This window comes from Pantherophis guttatus, chromosome 4 (genome assembly GCF_059756535.1).
Source record: "Pantherophis guttatus breed Tessera chromosome 4, ASM5975653v1, whole genome shotgun sequence".
In the NCBI taxonomy this organism is placed as follows: domain Eukaryota; kingdom Metazoa; phylum Chordata; class Lepidosauria; order Squamata; family Colubridae; genus Pantherophis; species Pantherophis guttatus.
This window is the reverse complement of record NC_142066.1, coordinates 18,592,438-18,616,942: the sequence shown is the minus strand read 5'-3', so window position 1 is coordinate 18,616,942 and position 24,505 is coordinate 18,592,438. Positions and strand designations below refer to the sequence as shown.

General features: G+C 37.4%; 1 protein-coding gene across 1 annotated transcript; it reads right to left on the bottom strand.

Moving 5' to 3' along the window:
- Positions 1–5,946: 5,946 nt before the first annotated feature.
- LOC117673038 (vomeronasal type-2 receptor 26-like) lies at positions 5,947–24,505 on the bottom strand. The gene is made up of 6 exons (XM_087893433.1): positions 24,427–24,505; positions 22,856–22,923; positions 13,940–14,794; positions 12,508–12,735; positions 7,376–7,502; positions 5,947–6,881 (listed from the first exon to the last, which is right to left on the bottom strand). Exons 1-6 carry the CDS (start codon positions 24,503–24,505, stop codon positions 5,947–5,949), a joined length of 2,292 nt encoding a protein of 763 aa, XP_087749559.1.

The following is a 24,505-nucleotide window of genomic DNA, read 5'->3' as shown; positions in this document are numbered from 1 at the left end:
AGATCATTTGGATCACTTTTAAAAATTATATTAAGAGAGAGAGAGAGAGAGAGAGAGAGAGAGAGAGAGAGAGGGAGGGAGGGAGGGAGGGAGGGAGAGAGAGAGAGAGAAACATCCATGGAAACCTAGATACATTGAATGCTATACTGTTTCCTGTTAGTGTTTCCAAAGGCCAAAGTTTAGAGGAAAAATGGACCTTATACCAGGAGGAGAAGGATCCCCAAGTGCTGTGTTCATCCACCTTGATAATTTTAATATTTGATCTTCAATAAATATTTCCATCCTTTTCCTGTCCTGTTCAGTCATTGGTACTCTTCCTTTTTCTATTTTTTAACTTTTATTTGGAGTGTTGAACCAAATGGAGTATTTGACCAAGTTAGATAATTAGAATACCTTAAACCTTTGCTATTAACCCAAGAAAATATTTGACTTCTTGTATTCCATACCTTTAAAAAGATAAAGATTCCCCTAGCACATATGTGCTAGTCATTACTGACTCTAGAGGGTGGTGCTCATCTCCAAAGAACCAGCGCTGTCCAAAGACATCTCTATGGTCATGTGGCCAGCATGACTAAATGCCAAAGGTGCACAGAACGCTGTTACCTTCCCACTAAAAGTGGTCCCTATTTTTCTACTTGCATTTTTTACGTGCTTTCGAACTGCTAGGTTGGCAGAAGCTGGGGCAAGCAATGGGAGCTCATCCCATTACACGGCACTAGTAATTCGAACTGCTGAAGTGCCAACCTTTTGATCTACAAGCTCAGCATCTTAGCCACTGAGCCACTGCGTCCCTTTTTCCATACCTTTATTGGTGATAATAAATGTTCACTGAATTACAAGACATGGATTGTTGTGTGCCAAATGAGTTTCATTCATCAACAAGGACTATTAGTCATCTTAAAAGCTTCCTGAACACTATCAACGTTATTTCTATTATTTGGGAATATTTTAGCAACAAGCTAAAACTGATCATCTATCAAAAGGTTCTATAGAATTTGACCATGCTCTTTATTATACAGTAAAAGCTAACACTCTAGGCTTCTTCAGGTAGTGCCATACATACACAACATATCTTACCTGAGGGACTTTGTAGATGCACAGAAGAGTTGCCACATGGAGAGAGATGTCAGGTCCCCCAATGACTGCACCCAAATATTTTGGGACCCCACACTTGTAGTTAGGGATGAATCTGCCCTGAGTTAAGAGAAGCATCATTGAGGCAAGATAAGTCCAACTTGGACTGAAATTGCTGTTATAAATCTGGAAGCCCAGAGTGACATTGGGTAGGATCTGGGTATTTTCATTGATCTCTTTGATAGCAAATGCTAAGGCAAGGATGTGCTGGTAATTCTGAAACCATATTCTGTAGCAAAAATTAAATAATACATTAAAAAGGGTCTGCTTCACAATATCACAGGTTAAAACTTTCAGTAGTATAATAAGTTGATCTATTTTACTACAAAATATTTACTATTTGCCTAGAATCCTGGAAAATTCAGAGCAAAGCACATATATACCCCTCCAGAATCTGGAGTTATTTTTCTAATACAAGATGAACACTGTCTTGAAATTATAAGAATTATTTTTAAATGCATGAAAATGGACCAATATCAAAATCCATCTTCAAAAAACTGTTTATATACACAAGGAAATTGATTAATTTTGGCACTGGGAGTATCAAACGATAAAAGTTATCATGGGAAATATAGCCTCCAATTCATATATTAAGAAGGGTCTGATTCACAATATGACAGGTTTTAACTTTTGGTAGTATAATAAGTTGATGTATTTTTATTTATTTATTTGTTTGTTTGTTTGTTTGTCAAGCACATATTAGATAATATATATAGGTTTAAGCATGAATTGAATACATAAAATGAATACAAATAAAGGGAACATTAGGACAGGGACTGTAGGCACGCTGGTGCTCTTATGCATGCCCCTTACAGACCTCTTAGGAATGGGGTGAGATCAACAGTAGACAGCCTTAGGATAAAATTTTGGGGGTTTTGGGATGAAACCACAGAGTCAGGGAGTGCATTCCAGACATTGACCACTCTGTTGCTGAAGTCTTCTGCAATCGAGTTTGGAGTGGTTCACTTTAAGTTTGTATCTATTGTTTCCTTATGTATTGTTGTGGTTGAAGCTGAAGTAGTCATTGACAGGTAGGACATTGTAGCATATGATTTTATGAGCTATACTTAGGTCATAGCGAAGGCGGCATAGTTCTAAGTTTTCTAAGCCCAAAATTTCAAGTCTGGTGGCATGAGATATTTGCGAGAGTTGCGAGCAGAGGAGTGGAGAACTCTTCTTGTGAAATATTTCTGGACATGCTCAATTGTATTAATGTCCGATATGCAGTGCGGGTTCCAGACAGATGAGCTGTATTCATGAATTGGTCTAGCAAATGTTTTGTGTGCTCTGGTTAGTAGTGTAATATTACCAGAGAAGAAGCTATGCAAGATTAGGTTTACAACTCTTAATGCCTTTTGGCAAAGTTGTTACAGTAGGCTTTGGCATGTAGATTATTAGATATGAGTACTCCAAGGTCCTTGACAGAGTAAGGATCATCTACAAGGTCGTGTCCACTCAGCTTGTATTTTGTGTTTATTATTGTGCTTATTACTGCAAAATATTTACTATTTGCCTAGAATTCTGGAAAATTCAGAGCAAAGCATTTATATACTCCTCCAGAATCTGGAGTTATTTTTTAATACAAGATGAACACTGTCTTGAAATTATAAGAATTATTTTTAAATACATGAAAAAGGACCAATATCAAACTCCATCTTCTAAAAAATGTTTATATCCACAAGGAAATTGATTAATTTTGGCACTGGGAGTTTCCAATGATAAAAGTTATCAGGGGAAATATATCCACCTCCCAGTTTTAGTTATAGATTTATAAATTAATCTGCAGCAACTTCTCTATTTATAAATTAGAGATGTTAGAAATTAGAACATCTCCATTTATTATAATAGAGATTCGTCTTTCTTATTTTTTTTTCAACTTTACATGGGAATTAATTGAAAATTCTATTTAATGTGTTTGTATCTGGAGTTTTTGTTATTACAAGAGAACATTTTGATCATCATATGATTGAACAGCAAGGTCCAGAGGTTGAAAATAAATTGATGGTGTACTTACATAAGTCTATCTTGAAATCCCTGAGAAGGATGTTGACTGAAATCAAGGGGATCAGAATATGTTGAGAATACAGAAATAATGCCTGCAATGTTAACATTTCCAAGCTGATGATATGTGTGATGAATAGGAAGAGGCTCATCCAAATCACAATGATGGATGGATTTCTTGCACACCACTTGAGGCATTAACAGAAACAATGATTGCAGGAATAGGACCGTCTTCCATGAATGGCTTCTTTCTGTATACAAATACCCCTGTCTGCCACATGATCCTTGAATGTTTCCAAATAGTTCCAAGAGACCTGACTTCTTCTGTTTTTCAGACAGAAATAGGCAGTGCAACATACTATCGAATAAACTCACATAGGTTTGGGGCTTCCATCTATGGCTGGAATATCATGGGAAATAGTAATAACATATTTCATGTCTTCATTTGCCCTGGAATCCCATGGGTTTCAAAGAGAGAAACAGGTAACCAATGTTTAATTATAATAACTAACCCAAAATTCTGAGCTCTTGCACACAGAAAAAAATGTATTTCAGTTCAAAATAAAACATGCCACGTTCCCCAAAAACAATAAGCAGAGAATGATATCAAGAAAATTTTTATTGAAATTATTGAACCAAATACAACCTATTCTGTGCCTGTGTATTTGGTTTTTCTTGCCTATACTGTATGTAAAACCCTATATTTCTCACCACTAAATTGCATTTTGTTGGATAGGGCTCAGTGTTCAAGTCTATCAAGATCCTTCCAAATGTTGAATTTATATTATAAAGTGTTAGCTATTCCCCCCAGCTTGGTGTCATCTGTAACTCTGATGAATTGCCCTTCTATCCCCTTATCTAGATCATTTATAGAGATATTGAAGAGCACTGGGCCTAAGACAGAACCTTGAAGTTGGCCATCACTTACTTCCCCCTATGTAGATATAGTTCCACTAAGGACTTCCCACTGACTATGGTTGGTCACCCAGTGAATACATCTGGTGGTGGTACTGTCTATTCCACATTGTTCTATCTTACCAAGAAGTAAGCTGCAATTCTACTTTATCACATGCCTTACTGAAGTCTAAGTAAATTATGTCCATAGTATTTTCCTTATCTTCTAATTTAGTCACTTTGTCAAAGAAGACAATAATGTTTGTCTGGCATAATCTATTTTTGACAAACCTATTGTGGCTTCTAGTAATTGTCTTGCTCACAAATCCACTTCTTGATTATGATTTCCAACACCTTCCTAGGTGCTGATATGAAGCTGTAGTTTCTTAGATCCACTTTTTCCCCTTTTTGTAGATTGGAACCACATCAGCACTTTTCCAGTCGTCTGGTATTTCCCTGCTGCTCTCTGGGGCTTTGAAAGATTTTATTTACTGAAAGCTGTAAATAAGAGAAAGAAGCTATATCCCTATCTTCATTTTTTACATTCCCTTTTGTGAAGAATTGCCTCAATAATTGCAACAAAATAAAAATAAAAATGGGCATAACAAGAGGGACCATAAAGGAGTTGACAGAGTAAAGCAGTGATGAATATATGCATCAACAAGATCTCCAAGCCAGTAACAGACATGGAGACCAATAGAATGTTAATGCATTAATTTATATTCCTTCAATAACAGAATGCAATAAATTCTATAGTGTGACCATAACTGCACTTGCAGCAGATGAAAATAATATCACCCTGAAACTTCTAACCTGATTCCAGCAATCCATCTTCTAGGCCAGGTTGCTAGGAGAAGGCATGAAGAAAACATTTGATTGACAGCCAGAGAACGTAACTTCTTCTCTCTATTCAGTGATTGATTCAGAAAAGGCCTTTTATACTTTTGTTGTTCTTTTAAGACCATTTCTTAAGCAACCCTGAAGTGAACGTGACTGAGGCCATCTTGGAGGCTTCAGGTTTGCCACCCAATAGAGCAAGGGGGAAAATAGTTAGATGGGGCTTTGTAGCCAAAACAATAAAATTTTCCTGTGGGAACCAAGCACATTCTCATAGGTGGCTGGCCAGAGGAGGAGTGAAGTAACCAAGCAACCGGCCAGCACCTGGATTGGACATCGTGACCAGTGACTTGGGGAAAGGGGAGAAACTTTTACTTTTCAATTAGGTGAAAGCTACGGGGACGCTGGAGTTGGCTTTCACCAGTTGTGTCAATATGATGTATCCAATAAACTGTTCTTTGAGGAATTTGCCTGCCTCGGAGTTCTGCTTTCTATGGGTGCATTACTTGGAACACTGACACAGGACTCATTTGTTAATGTATTGGTTAGATTGCCTCTAGGACCTTAACACGCTCTTGACTGATTGCCTCTTCCAATTTTTCTTCACAACAACTATAAGATAAGTTCGCTGGAGAAGCATGGCTGGTTTTGTGTCAATGGATGGATGTAAATCTGTGTCTTTCTGATTTTAGTCCAGCATTTTAATTACTAAATCATGCTGACTTATTAAAGATTTGACTTTCCATTTATTAGAGTGGTTATTTAAAATATCAAGAATTATTAATTAATAATTGAAATATTTTATTTTAAAATACAATTGGTAAGTTGCAAATCATGAAAGTCAGCTCACTGTATAAATAAAACTTGTATTCCATTTATAGATAAGAATTCTTGACACATGTCACATGGTAGGAAAGAGGGAGGGAGGGAGGGAGGAAATTGTAGCACTAAATGATAATGGAGTTGGAAATAACAAGATAAATGGGAACCATAATTAAGAAGGCTCCCCATTTCCTCAGTTCACCCTAAAATAATAATTTTATAAAATAACTCTTTTTAAAGATGTCCACAATTGGGGGCTTATAACAATTTGATGCTGACATAGCTGAAGTTTAAAATGGTTTTTTTCATTAACTGATGCTTATTGTTCAGTTCAGGTCTCATCACAATGATAAAACACTTGGGAAAAAAGATACACATCAATAAGCCAGCACCGGAGGAGATCATGGAGAAGATCTCCACAGCCAACATGTATTTTCCCCTTGTGCTTATATAAGTAGGAATAAAGCACAACCAAACAGTGCAGAAGACCAACATACTGAAAGTTATGAATTTAGCTTCATTGAAAGTATCAGGTAACTTCCTAGCTAGAAAAGCAACAGAGAAGCTAATCACTGCCAGAAAACCCAGAAAACCCAGCACACAGTAGAACATGGTGACTGATCCTTCATTGCACTCCATGATAACTTCTTCAGACATTGAGTGCACATCAAAATCTGGATATGGTGGAAAAATTGCCAGCCATATTATGCAGATAGTGGTTTGAATGAGGCAACAAAAAAGAACAATGAAACTGTCCATTCCTTTCCCCATCCATTTTCTCATACTAGATCCTGGCTTAATGGCCATGAAAGCTAGGACCACAACAAAAGTTTTGGCCAAGACACAAGAAACTGCCATGGAGAAGATGATTCCAAAAGCTGGTTGTCGAAGGAGACACACAATCTTATCAGGTTTCCCAATAAATAATAAAACACAAAGAAAAGAGAGGAGGAGAGAAACTAGAAGAGTGTAGGTGAGATTCCGGTTGTTGGCTTTGACTATAGGGGTGTATTTGTGTTTAATGAAGATCCCAAGCATCAGAGCTGTGATAAAAGAAAAAGAAAGAGCACAAGTAGCTAAACTGATCCCCAAGGGTTCTTCATAGGATAAGAAAGTTATGCGTTTTGGAATGCATGCATCTTTGTCACGGTTTGAATAATGACCTTCTGGACAATGAGAACAGTCTTCCATATCTGGAAAAAACAACAACAACAATTCTGTGCCTTGTTTTTCATTCATCAAGCCTTAGTGTTGCATAACTCTGAGAGAGAAGTTAATTATCAACAGTGACATTGACTACTTAACCATTTTAATATGAAATTATATTCACTGAGGACTTCTGAGGATTAGAGAATAATTGAGGGCCAGAAATCTTGGCCCATACCCAAAGCCTTTACCTGCCATGCATTTCATTCTACCTTGGATATCACATACTATGTTATTTTCTGTATATCATTCTTGATTACAAATATGTATGTAATGTATTTTCACAATCCTTTTCACTATGAATAGCTTTAAATGCAAGGGAATTTCAACACATAGGGAAAGCTATGTTTTAATCTTTGTACACTACCCAGTCACTTGTATGACATTGGTAGTCATATAAATATTCAAAATAAAAAAATAATCCAAATAAGTAACCCTGTTAATAAGGTAGCTTATTCCATTACTTCTCAAAAATGTTTACCTTCTTTGTTTGAAATTTTCCCTTCTGGACATGGATGGCAATCATAGCAGCAAAATGGTCTTGATTCGTTCTTGGTCTTGCTATGCCCTGTTTGGCAAGGATCGTTACACAAAGAAAGGGGATGTGCCTATGCAAAAATTGAGAATATTGTTAAGATTTTTAAAAGGCATTTGAGTAATTTCTACCTTGCTGCAGAATTTAAAGCTTAGACATGAAGTAAAAAAATTACTATCGAACCATTATTAAATTATTGGGAAAGAATACTTGGTCTGCAATGATTTCATGGAATGTCCACCCTTCTTTGAATGTGTCCCCCAAAGTTTCTTTAACTGGCTCCTGAAGCCAAAGTATTCTTTATCCTTTGATTTCTAGCTCATGAATGCAGTTGATCTTTTCAACTGAGATCCTTTACCAGAAAGAAGATTCTTAGCATCTGTTCAACTGTCAAACTTCTAAGCAACACTATCCGGTACCCCATGACTTTTGTATATTTGCCAATGGCAATTCCTGTACAAAGAGGGGGTGTTTTAATCATAATTTCATGACCACTATTTTGCATTTTGACCCATGTTGAGGCTGTTGCTTGTAGATAAGCTCAACTTGACTATGCATATATACCCACAGCAGTGTTGTGCATATTTGAGCATTCAGTTTTACCTCTTTACCTTTACTTTTGCAGTCATTTTCATTTATAATTGATTTTGTGGTGGGAAAAGACTTAATTTGCATTTTATTGTAGCTCTGTGAGAAACAGTGTAGATTTGCTACAACCTTTTGAGGCATAGAAGTGACAGAATGTATTTTTGATGTAAAAAGTTCAGCTGATCAGGATCAGTGAAGCTCTTTGGAGGGCATCAAATCATTGTAGATCAGGGGTGAAAAAAGAAGGATTTTCTTAATCTTTTTCATCAATATTGACTATTTTGAAGGGTTTCTATCTTGATGCCCTTTGGGATTGATCTATGCTATGGAGCTGCCTAGCCAATGTTGGAAGAAATGTCCATCTGGGTTCAGTTCCAAGTGGGGAGAAAGACACTGGAAACATGGAGACTGCTTGAAAAGATGGCTTAATGGGAACAGAACCACATGGTTTTGAAGTCCTGGGGAAAAAGGCATATGGGTGAGAGAGAAAGAGGGAGAGAGATAGATTTATATCCTCCGCTGGGCTTTGAATTTGAGTTTGTATTCTGATTGGTTGTCAGATTCCCATGGGGCCATGGGTAACTTTTTTTTAAAAAAAATTGATTTATATGCCGCCCTTCTCTGGAGACTCAGGGTGGCTTACAATACGTTAAGCAATAGCCTTCATACTTTTTGTATATTTCATACAAAGTCAGCTTATTGCCCCCACAATCTGGGTCCTCATTTTACCTACCTTAGAAAGGATGGAAGGCTGAGTCAACCTTGAGCCTGGTGAGATTTGAACTTGCAGTAATTGCAGGCAGCTGATGTTAATAAGAGTGCTTTAGTCTGCCGCGCCACCAGGGCACCAACTTTGTAAGTTGTCTTTTGAGACCCAAATGTGGTTGAATCTTGCTGGGTGATGTAATCTCCCCAGGTGCCATGTGGTGAGTTCTGTTGCTAGATGGGTAGAGGGCTAATCCTACCTTTGTTGGATCTGGGGTGAGGGCCTTTGCTTATGAATAGATCTAGCTATCTCTTTATCTCTTAAGTGCTGACATCTGCTGTGGGCTATTGAGAGTGTGGGGGCTATTAAGAGTGAGTCTGCTTCCTGCCTAAAAACATGTTTCTCCATTTCTTATCCAGGGAGGTATAATATTCTGCCTTTTTAATATTTCCTAATATTTTATTTTTCTAGGAGAGGGGTGGGTGCTAATTTCCTACACCTGGAAAACTAAGGTTCAGAGACATCACCAAAAGTTCTGACTGATGTCACAAAGAAGGCCAAGCTTTAGACAAATTGTTGTGGTCCACCAGCAGTCTGCGGAGCTGGCAGTGGAGTCAGATAGTGAGGAGGCTGGGGAGGACAATGGGCCAGTCCTGGATTCTGGGGAAGGCCCAGACAAAGGCTCTGCATCGGAGGCAGAGATGGGGCCAGGGCCATCTGGGAGTGATGCACAGACTCCAGAGCTCCAGAGTCAGACAGCAGAGAGGCAGAGGAACAGGAGGAGCTATTCCTAGTGCACGCATGAGCAGAGCTGCCAGAAGGCAAGAGCAGCTAAAGCAAAAGGGACGACTCGGGAGTAAGGTTTAAAAGAGCAGCAAAGGCTCTTAGGCTCTTTGTAGGAAAGCAATATTGCTAAATCTGTTTCCAGTTGGCACCTCTTGTTTCTGAACTTCATGGGGCTTTGCCAAGAAAGGCCTTTGGCAGGGTGCCAAAGAAGATAAAGGTTTGTGATAAGCTGAAGGACTTATTCTGAAAGACTTGGTTTGCAATTAATTTGGACTCAGCTGGAAATGAAGTAATTCTCAACTGTTATAATAAAATAGGTTTGTTTGGGACTAATTGTGTCTTGTAATGACTAAGTGAGCCTAGGTCACAACACAAATGACATCTCAACTGCAGTACTGATCAGAACGTTAGCCAACTAATAGAGAAGTGTTTCTCACCTTCTTCATATGGCTTACCTGTAGAGCACAGTATTACCTGTATAAAAAGAAGGCAAGTAATTCTCCTTTACAGAGCTAACCAAAGCTTTTGGTAAGCAGGCAGGGATGACTCTATTCCAGATGGCTTAAGTGCATGCCTGAAGTTCACACCAAAGCTATCCAACCAAGCAGAATGTCAGCAGATACTAAAAAGGTTCCAGGATGGCTCCCTTTAGTTCATGGTGAAAGCAATCTTTCAGGGTTTGTTAAAGCAGGCCAGCCTAGAAGACCATCAGCAAATGGAGACAGCTTCAAAAGAGCCATCTTCATTGCATACTTGCTGAAGCCAGTAAGCTTGGAAGCAGATCACCCAGAACTGAGGAGGCAAAAATTGATTTTGACCTCTCCTGATATTTGAGTACTGGGAAGGAGACTTGAGAGGAACCCCCAAACAGAGAAGATAAAACACAGGGTCACCTTGCTTTAATCTCACAAATGAGGGAACCCTTTTGGTTTTGTTTGGGTTTTTTTGCACATATGAAGGTAAGTTTCATTTGAAGCTTCATTGAAAGAAAGCACCTTTTCAGATCTTTGTACTTATACTTTAGACTGCCTTCCATTGAGGACCTGTATACTGCATGAGTCAAAAAGAGGGCTGTGAAAAAATCTACAGACCCCTCACATCCTGAACATAAATTGTTTCAACTTCCACCCTCAAAACAATACTATAAGGGCACTGCACACCAGAACAACTAGACACAAGGATAGTTTTTTTCCTGAATGTCATCACTCTGCTAAACAACTAATTCCCACAACACTGTCAAATAATTTACTAAGACTGTATTACTATTATTCTTCTCTTCCTTACTAGTATCTACCTCTTCCCACTTATTACTATAACCATGTTGCTTGTATCTTTCAATTTATATTGTTTTTATCTGTTTCCTAGTACGATTTGATAGCTTATTAGTAACCTTGACTATCACTAAGTGTTGTATCTTTTTATTCTTGATGAAAGTATTTTATTCTCCTATGTACACTGAGAGCATATGCACCAAAGACAAATTCCTTGTGTGTCCAATCATACTTGGCCAATAAAAATTCTATTCTATTCTATTCTATTCTATTCTATTCTATTCTATTCTATTCTATTCTAGTCTAGTCTAGTCTAGTCTAGTCTAGTCTAGTCTATTCTACTCTACTCTACTCTACTCTACTCTACTCTACTCTACTCTACTCTACTCTACTCTACTCTGTTCTATTCTTTTGTTTCCTGTTTATTTCTAAAAACAGATCTCCACTATTAACTGTGCTTTTGGCCTTTTATGAATAGTTAGATAAGAGTCTGGGAATGAATTCAGGGGAAATAAACTTCTGTAAACTCCTGTTTGTGAGGTGACAACTTGCAGAACAATTATGTACATTTTGACTAGGAAACAAAATCCACTGCATTGTCCAACCTATCTCTAGATCAATGGGTTCTTTTCTTTTTTTTTTCTGAAGTGGGCAACATTAAGATGTGTAGACTTTGATGCTCAGAATTCCCCAGCCAACATGGGAGTTGGATTTCACAAATCTTAAAGTTATCAAGCTTTTTAAAAAATAAATAAATAAACAGTGATACACATTATGTATCATCCCTATCCAGGAAAATAGAGGCTGAGTTGTATAGGAGTGATGGGACCTGCATGCTGATATATTATATAGGGGGTATCAATTTGAATATGTAGAGGGAACAGTTAAAAAAAAAAACCCAATACATTCATACACAATAGATAGATAGATAGATAGATAGATAGATAGATAGATAGATAGATGATAGACAGACAGACAGACAGACAGACAGACAGACAGACAGACAGATGATAGATAGATAGATGATAGATAGATAGATAAATAGATTAGATAGATAGATAAATAGATTAGATAGATAGATAAATAGATGATAGATAGATAGATAGACAGACAGAAAGACAGACAGATGATAGATAGATAGATGATAGATAGATAAATAGATTAGATAGATAGATAAATAGATGATAGATGATAGATAGATAGATAGATAGATAGATAGATAGATAGATGATAGACAGACAGACAGACAGACAGACAGATATGATTGCAGCCTAAATTTCAAAACCAAGTTTTCAAAGTGCATGACTAAGAAAATAATTAGAGCCAAAAAGAAGCTTTTTTTGGTCATGTAAATTATAGCAATTTGTAAAATATTTGGTAGCTATCTACAAACAATAGACATACATGAATCTTTTTTCTGCTCCTAGGAAATCAGCCTTTAAAAAATTATAAACATATTTTACATTTAATATAAAATGAGAATTTGCTAGTTCCAGGGAAAGAGCTAAGAAACACATTTCATTCCAGAATGTTTTTAATTAGAATTAGAATTCTTTATTGGTCAAGTGTGATTTGACACACAAGGAATTTGTCTTTGGTGCATATGCTCTTAGGGTACATAAAAAGAAAAGATACATTTGTCAAGAATCATAAGGTACAACACTTAATGATAGTCATAGGGTACATTGTTGTTTAAATAAAAGAAAACATAGCTACTCAGTCCTTACCTCATTCAAGCTTTTTTGCCACATGATGGAATCTTCAGAAATATTGAAGAATTTATCTGGGGAAGCCATAGGATCTATCCTTCCAACCTGGATCCTAAAAAATGACCGGTTTGGGAATGTGACCCAGTTATTAATGTCAAATCCACCAATGAATTCCCCTTCTTTGTCAAATGAAATCTTTTCTCCAACGCTGTTGTTAAATGAGACCCTTCTCAAGAAAAAGTTAAGCTAAATTGAAAAGGGTGAGAGGGAAGATAAAATATGAAAGACTCATTCATCATTCTATTTCTGGTCAAAGTCCATTTCATATGGAGTTCATTAGATGTTTAAATCATATTTCATTATTAATCTCTGAATTTCTTAAGCACATGAAAATGTACATATATATTTCAATATATCATTTTGTAATGGAAGGCCTTGGAAGATGTCACATGAGGAAAAGGGGGCATTCTGGTTGTTAAAATATTTTTCTTCCCCTGATGAGTTTCAACCTAGAGGGAAGCATTTGTCTCCAGCAGATATTCTTCTGAGCAATAGTGAAAATAATATGAAAATATGAATGCCTGGCTATAGGACCTCATTTCTAAAGTATTGTCAACAGCTCTAGCACTGGAACTGATGAAAGAGGAGAATCAATTTCCAAACATTTGTATGTAATGATATGCTCTTATTATTATGTGTTCATTTTCTCCTTCAGTGTGTGAGCCATATAATAATGAGTATCTGGATATATTTTTTTTGTCTGAAGGGCACTAGAGATGTTATAAATGCAGGGGATGTCTTCAATTATTTTTCCAAAGTTTTGATCAAACCAATGATCTACTCCCATGATGGCAAACCTATGGCCCGGGTACCAAGGTGGCACACAGAGCTTTCTCTGTGGGCATGCGTGCCATCGCCAGCTGCTCTTCTGGTTTCCAACACACATGCCAGATGTTCTTCATGTATGGTGGAGCACTGGAAACCTGAAAACCAACTGGCTGGTGCTCATGCATGTGCAGGCCACCTGGTCTTCGGGTTTCCAGCGCTCCGGCGCGCATGAAGACCAGGTGGCTGGTGTGTGCATGAGCACCAGCCAGCTGGCCCTTGGGTTTCCAGTGTCCCGGTGCATGCACGTGCATGGTTTGGGCACTCAGTGCTGAAAAGGTTCGCCATCACTCGTCTATCTATATAAGGAGATTGTAGTGTTAATATAGTCAAGTCACATGCTTATTTCAGTCAAAGACCAGGACAATTATAAATACTGAAGGAGAATCTAATTAAAAATTCTAGACATCTTAATATATAATTGCTTCTTATGTCCTCTGTGGTCTAAGATGGTGTAAGTATTAGATATAGCCCTTAGATGTCCTACTTTTCGTAGAGTGAGTCTTCTAATTGGCTCATAGACTGAACTTGCAGATCTGCATCATATCTCTGCTCTAAACATTACCTGCCACAATTGCTGGTTCTGAAGATTGGGGCCTCTCCTGCCCACAATAAGGTTGTGCTTGAGTTTTGATGAATGCATTGCCTCCAAAGCATAAGCTACAGCATAGACAGCATTGTATACATTATAGCTGTGGGCAGTTGTGCTAAGTTCAAACACAGATGCAGGAAGGGTTGCCATCTTCTCCTTCCTTGTACAAATTGTGCCATATTTATTACCTAGGTCAGAGCTGTGAAACAAGCACTGGAATGCATGCTCCCAGAAATTCCTTAGAAACCCATCATGTTCTGCTGCGGTTGGATTTCTGAGTAGAAGGAATTCCTGGAAGCCTGGCACCTCCTTTGAATGAACTGCAAAGGATAAAGCATTTTGGAGGAATTTGACATCCCAATCTCTTTGAATAGAAATGGAAGTGAAATCCATTTCAGCATTCATGATCCAGATCTTTGTCTTCACTGACTTATCCTCCACCTCTGAATACTGCACTAACATTTTCAAAAAGTTCATGGATTCCATTGCACCATATAAAACAATCACTTTGGCTGTGCTTTTCGCAATAATAGAGTGGGTTTTGTAGGTTTCTTCCATCACATCCGTAAAATCACTGTAAAAAGCTACATTGGGGAACTCTCCTATGAAATCAAAGCAGATGCCATGCTGGGGAAATGTAGGGAGCACCTCCTGTACAAATTTCTCCCCTTTGTCATCCTTCACAGCCAGAACACCAATCCAGATCCACCTAAAATAGAGCAATAACTGGAGGAGGCCCTTATGTTGATAGGATTCATTTGGAAACATTTGTTGGAAGAAAACTGCCTGAGTCTCTTTATCCATGATTGGAGCAGAGCCATAGGTCAGCTGAGAAAAATGATACAGAAGAATGAAGAATGTGTGAAACTGTTTTTCCATCTTAATAGTGCTAAATTTCTTCTTTCCCTTGAAATCAGGGTTGGCCCCTGATGATTGCCTGGAGAGGTTGGCAAGATTTCAGAAGTGGTTTGCTATTTTCTGCTTCCTAGGGCAAAGCAAGAATGATTGGCCCAAGGTCAATTAGCTTCATGCTTAAGGTGGGACTAAAATTCCCATCTCCCAATTTCAGGCCCATTGCCTTAATCCCTGTACCAAACTTGCTCTCTAAATAATGTTACACTTTTTAAATTATAATGCCTATTTTCAAAAAATCAGTTGGGATGTTTTTCATGGATACATTCATGTGTCTTCCTATGATGATTATGAACAAATTGGACAATTTCTATTTTTTTTCCATGTGGACATGAAAGCATTTTGAATGCATTGCTATAGAAAACATCTGGACAAAAAGTAAAGCCAACCGCCCTTAGGAGAAAACTGACTTGAACATATCAATCAGAATAGAGCTGGAAGGGAACTTGGAGGTCTTCTAGTCCAACCCCTGTTCAAGCAGGAGGCCTAATATCATTTCAGATTTCAAATGATTGTCCAGTCTCTTCTTAAATATACTCTACTGCTCAAGGCCAAATCTAGAAGAACATGAACACACACACATGTATACACACACACAACCACACCAGTGGTGGGTTGTCCCCGGTTCAGACCGGTTCGCAAGAACCCATAGTAAAACTGGTGGGAGACTTCGCCCACCACCCCAGATATTGCCATAGGCGATCTGCACATGCACAGAACCTCGGCGCGCACGTGATCCTATTGCGAACTGGTAGTAAAGGTAAGTAGAACCCACCCCTGAACCACATCTGAAAAATAAATTTGAAAAATAAATAGCAAATTTTAGTGAAGGTTCCATACCACAGTCCTATATTATGGATGTATAAGAACTTTTGCACTGGGAAGAAGCTCTCATTAAAATGAATGGGAACCTTTACACCAGAGAACACAATAAGCAAAAAAATGTTGTGAGCAGAGGTGGTATTCAGCCGGTTTGACCGGTTCAGGCGAATCAGTTCTGGAAATTGCAGGTGGGCCTGCCCACCCACCCCGGCTCTATGCCGTCCTATTTAGGCACATTTTTGAGGCCAGGTGCATGAGCGGAAAGCGTGTATGAGAGCAAAGTACATGCACAGAAGGCTGTGAGCATGCGCGCACATGCTCACATTTGCGAACTGGTAGGGAAAGTAAGTGAATACCATCCCTGGTTGTGAGGTTGAAAGGCTTAAAACCTCATGCAACAGAACATAGATCCAGATTGGGCATCCTATGCCAACCAAAAGTTAATCATTTTGATCTCCGACCTCCGGGTGTTTCGCTGTGTTCCGCCAGGCTGGGCTATCAACATAATAATTTTAAATTGGGGTATTTTAAATTTCTGGGGTTTTAAATTGAGCCAAATCTATTTAATTATTTTAAATTTTTTAATCGTTGTTTTGTCTTGTGTTTTTAAATACACTGTACACCGCCCTGAGTCATTCGGGAGAAGGACGATATAGAAATAAAATTATTATTATTATTATTATTATTATTATTATTATTATTATTATTATTATTATTATTATCATCATCATCATCATCATCATCATCATCATCATCATCATGGAATTTCTGATTTTGTATTTGGGTTGATTTTCTTGCATACCTTGAACATGTCTTTTAGCACACTGTTCCATAATTTTCTAAGGGACCAAGACTTTTGGTAACTGTATGCAAAAGATAATACTTAAACCTACAGAAATATTAATATATAGCAACTTGTCTTCCAGTTTCACAGATCCCTCTCCTTGCCAAGTATGAATACTGATTATGCAATCAATCAAAAGGCAATCAAAATCTGAATTAAATATTCCCCCCCCTAAAAAATGGACATCTTTTAGCTTTAGAGGAAATGTTTGTATTTGTGACTTTATAACTTCAAGCAGAAAGTTGAGACATAAAATGATGCACTGCTTTGTGATCCAGAAACAGATTCCGAATGGAGCCATTAGATTGCTGAAGCCTAAAATAAATACCAAGTAAACTGGTCTTTCTAACTGCAAATGAAAGCAAATAGATAGAATAGAGAACTACAAAAGCAAAATACGTATGTCGATACGGAATTCTGTAAAATTACCATTGACGGCATGTAATGTTCAATACGTTATGTTTTGACGTGTTTTGTTTTTTTATGCATATGTGGTTGTTTTTTGTGTTGTTTTTTAAAGACAAACTGTTTAATAAAAAATATTTTTTTTTAAAAAAAAAAAAAGCAAATTACAGGTCTGTTTAGACCTGTTTAGACTTTATGTATATTTCTCCTCAAGAATTTTCTCTTCTGGTATAATGTAAGCTTTATTTGTTTTTGTTTTTTTCAATCATACCCTTTCCTAAACCTCAGCCACAAAATGGCATCCAAACAATTACAAGAACAGTAAATGGCTTATTCAGTTAATATGTGTCATAAGTACACTTTACCTGGGGAATTTTGTAGATGTCCAGTATGGCTGCCATGTGGAGACAGATATCAGGTCCCCCGATGACTGCAGCTGGATTGTTTTGAATGCCACACTTAAAATTTGGGATGAATCTATTTTGAGCAAAGAGAAGCTCCATTGAGGCAAGGTAGATCCAGCTTGGACTGAAGTAGCTATTATAGATGTTGACTCCCATGGTGACATTGGGTAAAATCTGGGGTTTTTCATTGATTTCCTTTATAGCAAAAGCTAAGGCCAGGATGTGTTGGTAACTCTGAAACAATACCCTGCAATGAAAACTGCATGTTGTTTTAAAAGTAAATGGTTCCAAAAATATTTCCCATATTTATGCTTTAATCACCTTAATACTGAGCATTTCATAAATTATATAAAAAAAAATTAAATGATTTTGTTATTATCCAAGTAAATGCAAACACTCTATTCCTTTGGACATTTCTGAACAAGCAAGCACTGTCTTTGTTTAAACCAATATAATTTGCATTGTACATTTATGTAGAATTCACAGTATCACAAACCAACTTCATAATAATGGATGGTATCTAGGAGCTAAGGATGTTACTTCTGAAACCTGTAATGCAAAAGGGAGTCACAGCTATTCTTAGTTAAATTTAGACCCCATACATTTAAGTCAAACACAATCTGGACCCTTCTGCTATCCCTTGATTGTTTATCAATAATAACACAAAACACTGTTAGCAAAGTGATATGATATGATATGATATGATATGATATATGATAATATCATTCATTATCATTCACAGAAGATCATATTCTCAGACAGAGAGTTTCCACAGCAGAAAGTTAATTGTTAAACAAAAGGATTAAATGATTAAAAAGATTAAGGCATTCTGTTCATTACTGGGTGATGGTAGCTGTAGCAGGGATTGCCTTGAGAATCATTTGATTCAACACTGGGGGTAAAAATATAAGACTTACACAAAATCATCAAGCAGTTCCAGAGAAGGGTGTTGAATGAAAGTAACAGGACTGGAAAAGACATAGAGCTGAGAAATAATGCCAGAAATTCTGAGATCTCCAGACCGAACATATTTATGATGAATAGGGAGAGGTTTACTAACATTGCAATTATGATTGGGGACCTTACACACTACCCAGGCATTGATACCAATAATGAAACAATAAATACCACCATATTGACTGAAAGTCTTCCTTCTGTATACAAATGGACCTTCTTCTACTTTGGTAAATGCATATTTTCTTGGTGAGTGGCCGATCATTGCAAATGCATATTTCCAAATCGCAGAGCCTGCCATGTTTCTCTCAATTGTTTCGAAGACCAAACTGGACAGTGTAATGTATTAGTGCTCACGGGGAGAAAAATGTGTCTGTCTAGAGCCCCAGCTCTGAATGTTTGAAGGAATATTAATAGCATTCTTAGCCTTTGTTCATGATTTTCCTCTGATACTCTCAAGGATTTGAAAAACAAGTGAAGATCATCATGTCTAATTGGATAATTATAAGGTACAGTAAATAATCATATGCTCATAGTGTTTCATTCAAACTCACCTTAAAGAAGAAACAATGGAAATGTTTTATGTGTAAGAATCAGAAAAAGATAAAATCCCCAGCAATAAGAATATTAAAAGAACCCTTCAGTGTGAAAACACCGTTTTTTGAATTTCCACCACACTACACATCCACATAGACCAGAGGTCGGCAACTTTAAACACTCAAAGAGCCATAAAGGTCCTAACCGGAAGCACCCCATTCAATTCTGAAGCCAACCAAAAGTCTGGTTCCCCACCATAGAGACTTTTCCTAGTGCAGTGTCCTTTTTCCTCTGCTGGCTGGAAGTCTGGTTACCCCACCCTAGAGTCTCCTCCTAGCACGGCGCCCTTTTTCCTCTACCTGTCCTAATCGAAAGCCCTATCAATTGTTGAGCTGACTGGCAACAAGGAGCCACAGCAGAGAGATGAAAGAGCCACATGCAGCTCCAGAGTCACAGGTTGCTGACTCCTGACATAGACATACAGGGATGACATTTTGGATGATTTGAAAAGTGAAATATTATAACCTTCAAAAGATTCAGCATTTTCAGTAGTGCAATACCTCTCTCTGTGTGTGTTTGCATGTGTGTTTGCATATGCATACTGTATATGCATATATAGACACACACATACATATCTATCTATCAATGGTGGGATTCAGCCAGTTCGCACCACTTCGGGAGAACCGGTTGCTAACTTTCTGAGCAGTTTGGTGAACTGGTTGTTGGAAGAAATCATTAGGGCAGAGAACTGGTTGTTAAATTTAAATTTATTTAATTGACCAAACTAAGTGGCAATTTTAATTAGCAATTTTGTGGTGTTTGTGTGTCTATGTTTTTCTTGACTGTACACCGCCTTGAGTCCTACGGGAGAAAGGCGGTATAGAAATATAATAAATAAATAAATAAATAAATAAATAAATAAATAAATAATTTGAATCCCACCACTCTGTCTGTCTGTCTGTCTGTCTGTCTGCCTGCCTGCCTGCCTGCCTGCCTGCCTGCCTGCCTATCTATCTATCTATCTATCTATCTATCTATCTATCTATCTATCTATCTATCTCAGCAATCCATGCTTTGCAATAATCTCCATCTCACAATTATCTATTGAAGAATGAGTCTCAAATTTTTAAATCTGGCTAAAGGAAATTTCAGATTATCAAATATATTTATACTACTGAATCACAATTGAAGGAATTTGTTTAATCCCAATAGCCTATTTTCATTCTGCTTTGGTTCATTCTTATCTTTCCTTAAAATAATATCAAATTAATAAAAATCCATTACCTTTCTATGAAATACCAATTATCAAATTTCTAAGTGTACATATTTAATAATTGTTATAGGAATAGGAAGAATACATCAATGAAACTTGAATACAATGTTCTCCTCTCTACTACATCATATTCAACCCCCTTTCTTTTTCATTCTCTTTCAAGTAGCTCCATTCATTTCTTCAAGGCATTTCTTTTAACAATTCAGCTGGAAACAGAATGTTCTTGAATGAGGAAGGGGAAGCAACAGGTGGATTCAACATCACCAACTTGATCACTTTTCCAGACTGATCCTTTCAGAGTTGGAAAGGCTCCAAAAGGGAAAGAATTATTCATGGATGAAGATATGATTGTATTGAACCCAGCTATTAACCAGGTATCAACTTACTTAATCCATTATGATCGCATATTGAATGCAGTCTGTTTAGAAATCTGATTTCTGGGTTTTTTAAAATAAACAATGGCATATTTTTTTTCCAATGTTGTTGATGATCAATCATTTGTCAAATTGACAAAATGACATTACAATACAAAAGCATGCTTGCATATTTCATTTGCATTTCCATTTATAATCACAAGAGAGGCCATGTTTCCATGACATTGTTACCCTGTGAAATGATTTTAACACCTTGCCTTTCAAACAGAACCTTTTGTACATCATTGTAATTTCTACATATTTTTAAATTGTTGATGAAGTTGATGAATTCAGTATTTTTGGGGGGAAGCCAAAAATATTTTCCCTCTGTAAAGGACAAAAAATACAAACTGTTTTAAGTATCTCTGAATTCAAAACCTTTTATGATTATCACCAGGTTCTTCCACTTTCTAGATGTAATGACCCTTGTTTCCCTGGATCCTGGAAGAGAGGAATTGAGGGAGATCAGTTCTGTGCTATGATTGTGTTCCATGCCCAGAAGGGAAGATTTCAAATCAAAATGATAGGTTAGGCATTCTACCAATTTACATGAGACTTAAGCAAACTTTAATAAACTACTTGGATGCATACAAATAATAAGGTGATTTTCAATAATTTGAAATGTCTAGGTGACAAATTCCTTGATTTTCCTTCCAGATATGGATGGCTGTTTTGAATGTTCAGAAGATCATTATCCAAATAAAGAAAAGAAAGGATGTATCCTGAAACTGGTGGTGTTTCTAACCTTTGAAGAAGCCTTAGGAATTGGCGAGTCCCTTGGACTGCAAGGCGATCAAACCAGTCAGTCCTGGAGGAGATCAACCCGACTGCTCTTTAGAAGGCCAGATCCTGAAAATGAAACTCAAATACTTTAGCCACCTAATGAGAAGGAAGGACTCACTGGAGAAGAGCCTAATGCTGGGAAAGATTTGGAGAAAAAGAAGAAAGGGACAACAGAGAATGAGGTGGCTGAATGGAGTCACTCAGGCAGTCGGCGTAAGCTTAAATGGACTCCAGAGGATGGTAGAGGACAGGAAGGCCTGGAGAAATGTTGTCCATGGGGTCATGATGGGTCGGACATGACTTCAAAACTAACAACAACAGTAATTGGTTTAGCCTCAGCAGCTCTTTGTTTCTTCTTGACATCTTGGGTACTTGGAACTTTTATTAAGCACAGAGATACTCCCATTGTCAAAGCCAACAATCTGTCCCTTACCTAAACACTGCTTGTCTCTCTTCAGCTCTGTTTTCTCTTCTCTTTGCTCTTCTTCAACCAAGCTGGCAAAGTGACCTGCCTCCTCTGACAATGAATGTTTGGTGTCACTTTCTCCATGGCCATTTCTAGTGTAGTGGCCAAAACCATGACAGTGGTTGTGGCTTTCATGGCTTACTAAACCAGGATCTCCAATGAGGAAATGGGTAGGGAAAACATTGGCTTTTTGGACTATCCTTTCTTATTCTCTATTCCAAGTATGGATTTGTATTCTTTGGTTGTCAACATCTCCCCCATTCCCTGAGTTGGACATACAGTCAGAGCTCCAAGAAATGAGTTTACAATGCATTGAGGGGTCAGCTTTCTTTTTCTACTGTATTTTGGTCTACATGGGTATCTTGGCCATTGCCAGATTTATTGTGGCTTTTCTTGCCCGTAACTTACCTGACAGCTTTAATGAAGCCAAGTTCATCACCTTCGGCACGTTGGCCTTTTGCAGTGTGTGGGTCTCCTTCTTTCCAGCCTATCTGAGCACAAAAGGCAAAGCCATGGTAGCTGTGGAGGTCTTCTCCATCTTGTCCTCTAGCACTGCATTACTGGGATGCATATTTCTGTCAAAGTGCTACATTGTTGTTTTCAGACCTGACCTAAACCACAGAGAGCAACTGATGAAGAGGAACTAGTAACCCAAGTGTACATGTGTGCATCCAAACTAAATGTGTTGTTTCTCTATGTCATATAATATATGTATGAGGGCATATGCATAATTTTGTATTTATTTATTTTGTCATGTTTACATGGTGTATATTAGAAGTGGTGACCCTTTGAGAGCTGTATGCAATGAAATTTCATTTTAATGTATGCCAATTAGTATACATTTAAAGTGACAATAAAGTTAGTCTAAGTCTAAGTTGCTATATTTTCACCATTTTCCAAGATTCTATAACCTAATCCTTTCCCCTTTTCAACACTCATTTTGAACTAGGTGTCTTGGTTCCTGTTAGGATATGTTACAATTGAAAATACCTATCTTGTTCTCTGTAAATATGTATATTTGTATATATGTTATTGTGTGATGTCATTTTGATCTTTTTCATTGGTTTCCTACTTACCTTTTGCCCCGCCTCCTCTGTATATAAGTCATTGCTCCTGTCAGAACCTGGGCTGTCCAAATGTATTCCTGAGGAAGACAAGAAATAAATACCTTTGTTATAAGAAAGGCTTCAGTCTTTTATATTGGGCCTGACCAGAATAATTAAACAAGTAACAAATTGGTAGCAAGAGGATGGTTTGGTAGGCCCAACCAAACATAAAAATGCAAGAATCACAAAAAGACAAAAGAAGACCTGCCACTAGATATATAACAAAAAGAATGGCAGCCCAGCTGACTCCTGACAAAAACACACTAACTGAAGAAGTGAAGAAATATACTCAATTCCAAGAAAAGGAATTTCTTTTTTTTTATTGCAAAAGTTTTACAATTACATTTTCACCCCATTTTTCCCCCCAATCCACCCCACAGTCCCCCCCTAACCCCCCCAAACCCCCCCTAACCCTCCCCCCTGACTTCCACAGAATATAATCCCATCAAAATCCCCTTTTTTATAAAACTTGAACCCCTCAAACCCCCTTATAAATAAACTTATTAAAGTTAAGGCTTTTTGGATAAAAATATGGTGGGTTATGCAGAATGTTTTGAAGAAAAAAATTCAATTCTCTCCACAATTGTTTCTATTGGGTATAGTAAAGAGTTTTACATTGGATGAAACTAAGTTGATATTGTACATGATAACAGCAGCGAGATTATTGATAGGTAAATATTGGAAAAATGAAGCTTTACCCACTATTGAAGAATGGACTTTGAAGATGGCCAGTTTTGCGGAGATGGCGAAGATTTCAGCATATTTAAAGGATCGCTCACAAGAGACTTATGAATGGGAATGGAAAAAATGGATAGATTATGTGCAGCATAAATATCAAATTAGGAAGTATCAAATAGCTTTTCATTGAAAGTATTATATAAAAATAGAAAAGTATGAATTTTGTCAAGAAAAAGAATTTTTGACAAACTCCAAAAAATAGATAGATGAAACAGAAATCACTCCCTCAGCCTCAAACAGGGAAGGTGACATAAAAAGAAAAATACTAGACTTAATAAAAATAACTCCAGATGACTCAAGTCTGATCGCGAAACTCCACAGCCTAGCAAACAATCACGGAGCAGCATCAGATGAAGAGATCGAACATAAAAAATCCACGGTAAGAAAGTCAACTCCTGACTACTACACTAACAATGAAGCTAGCATTGGTTTCCCGCCTTTTTCATTGTGGCCATCTTATCTACCTAATACTCCCAAAATGGCCGACCAATCATTAAAGGAATCCCAAATTTTAAATTACAAAGCGGGAAACAAAACCTACCAAGAAGATGCCTACCCGAGTCCAGAAATAAATAAAAAACAACTATTTAACCAATACAACACTCAACCTACTGAACTTGAAATAGATAATGCCATGCAGGTGTTAACTGCAGCATTCGGGACTAAACTAAAAATACCAAACAAACAATCAGAAAATGAAAAAGAAAATTCTAAACTAACACCTATCAAAAGTCAAAAAGAACTAAACTATCTAAAAGAAGAACTAGTCACCCGAGAAAAGACGCACTGGCAACCATACTTACCTGCCGAAGAACACCTTGCTGAGCGACCCGACTTCACCGCTAATGACAGCCCGCTTCGAGCTCCGCTTCCTGACCGCAT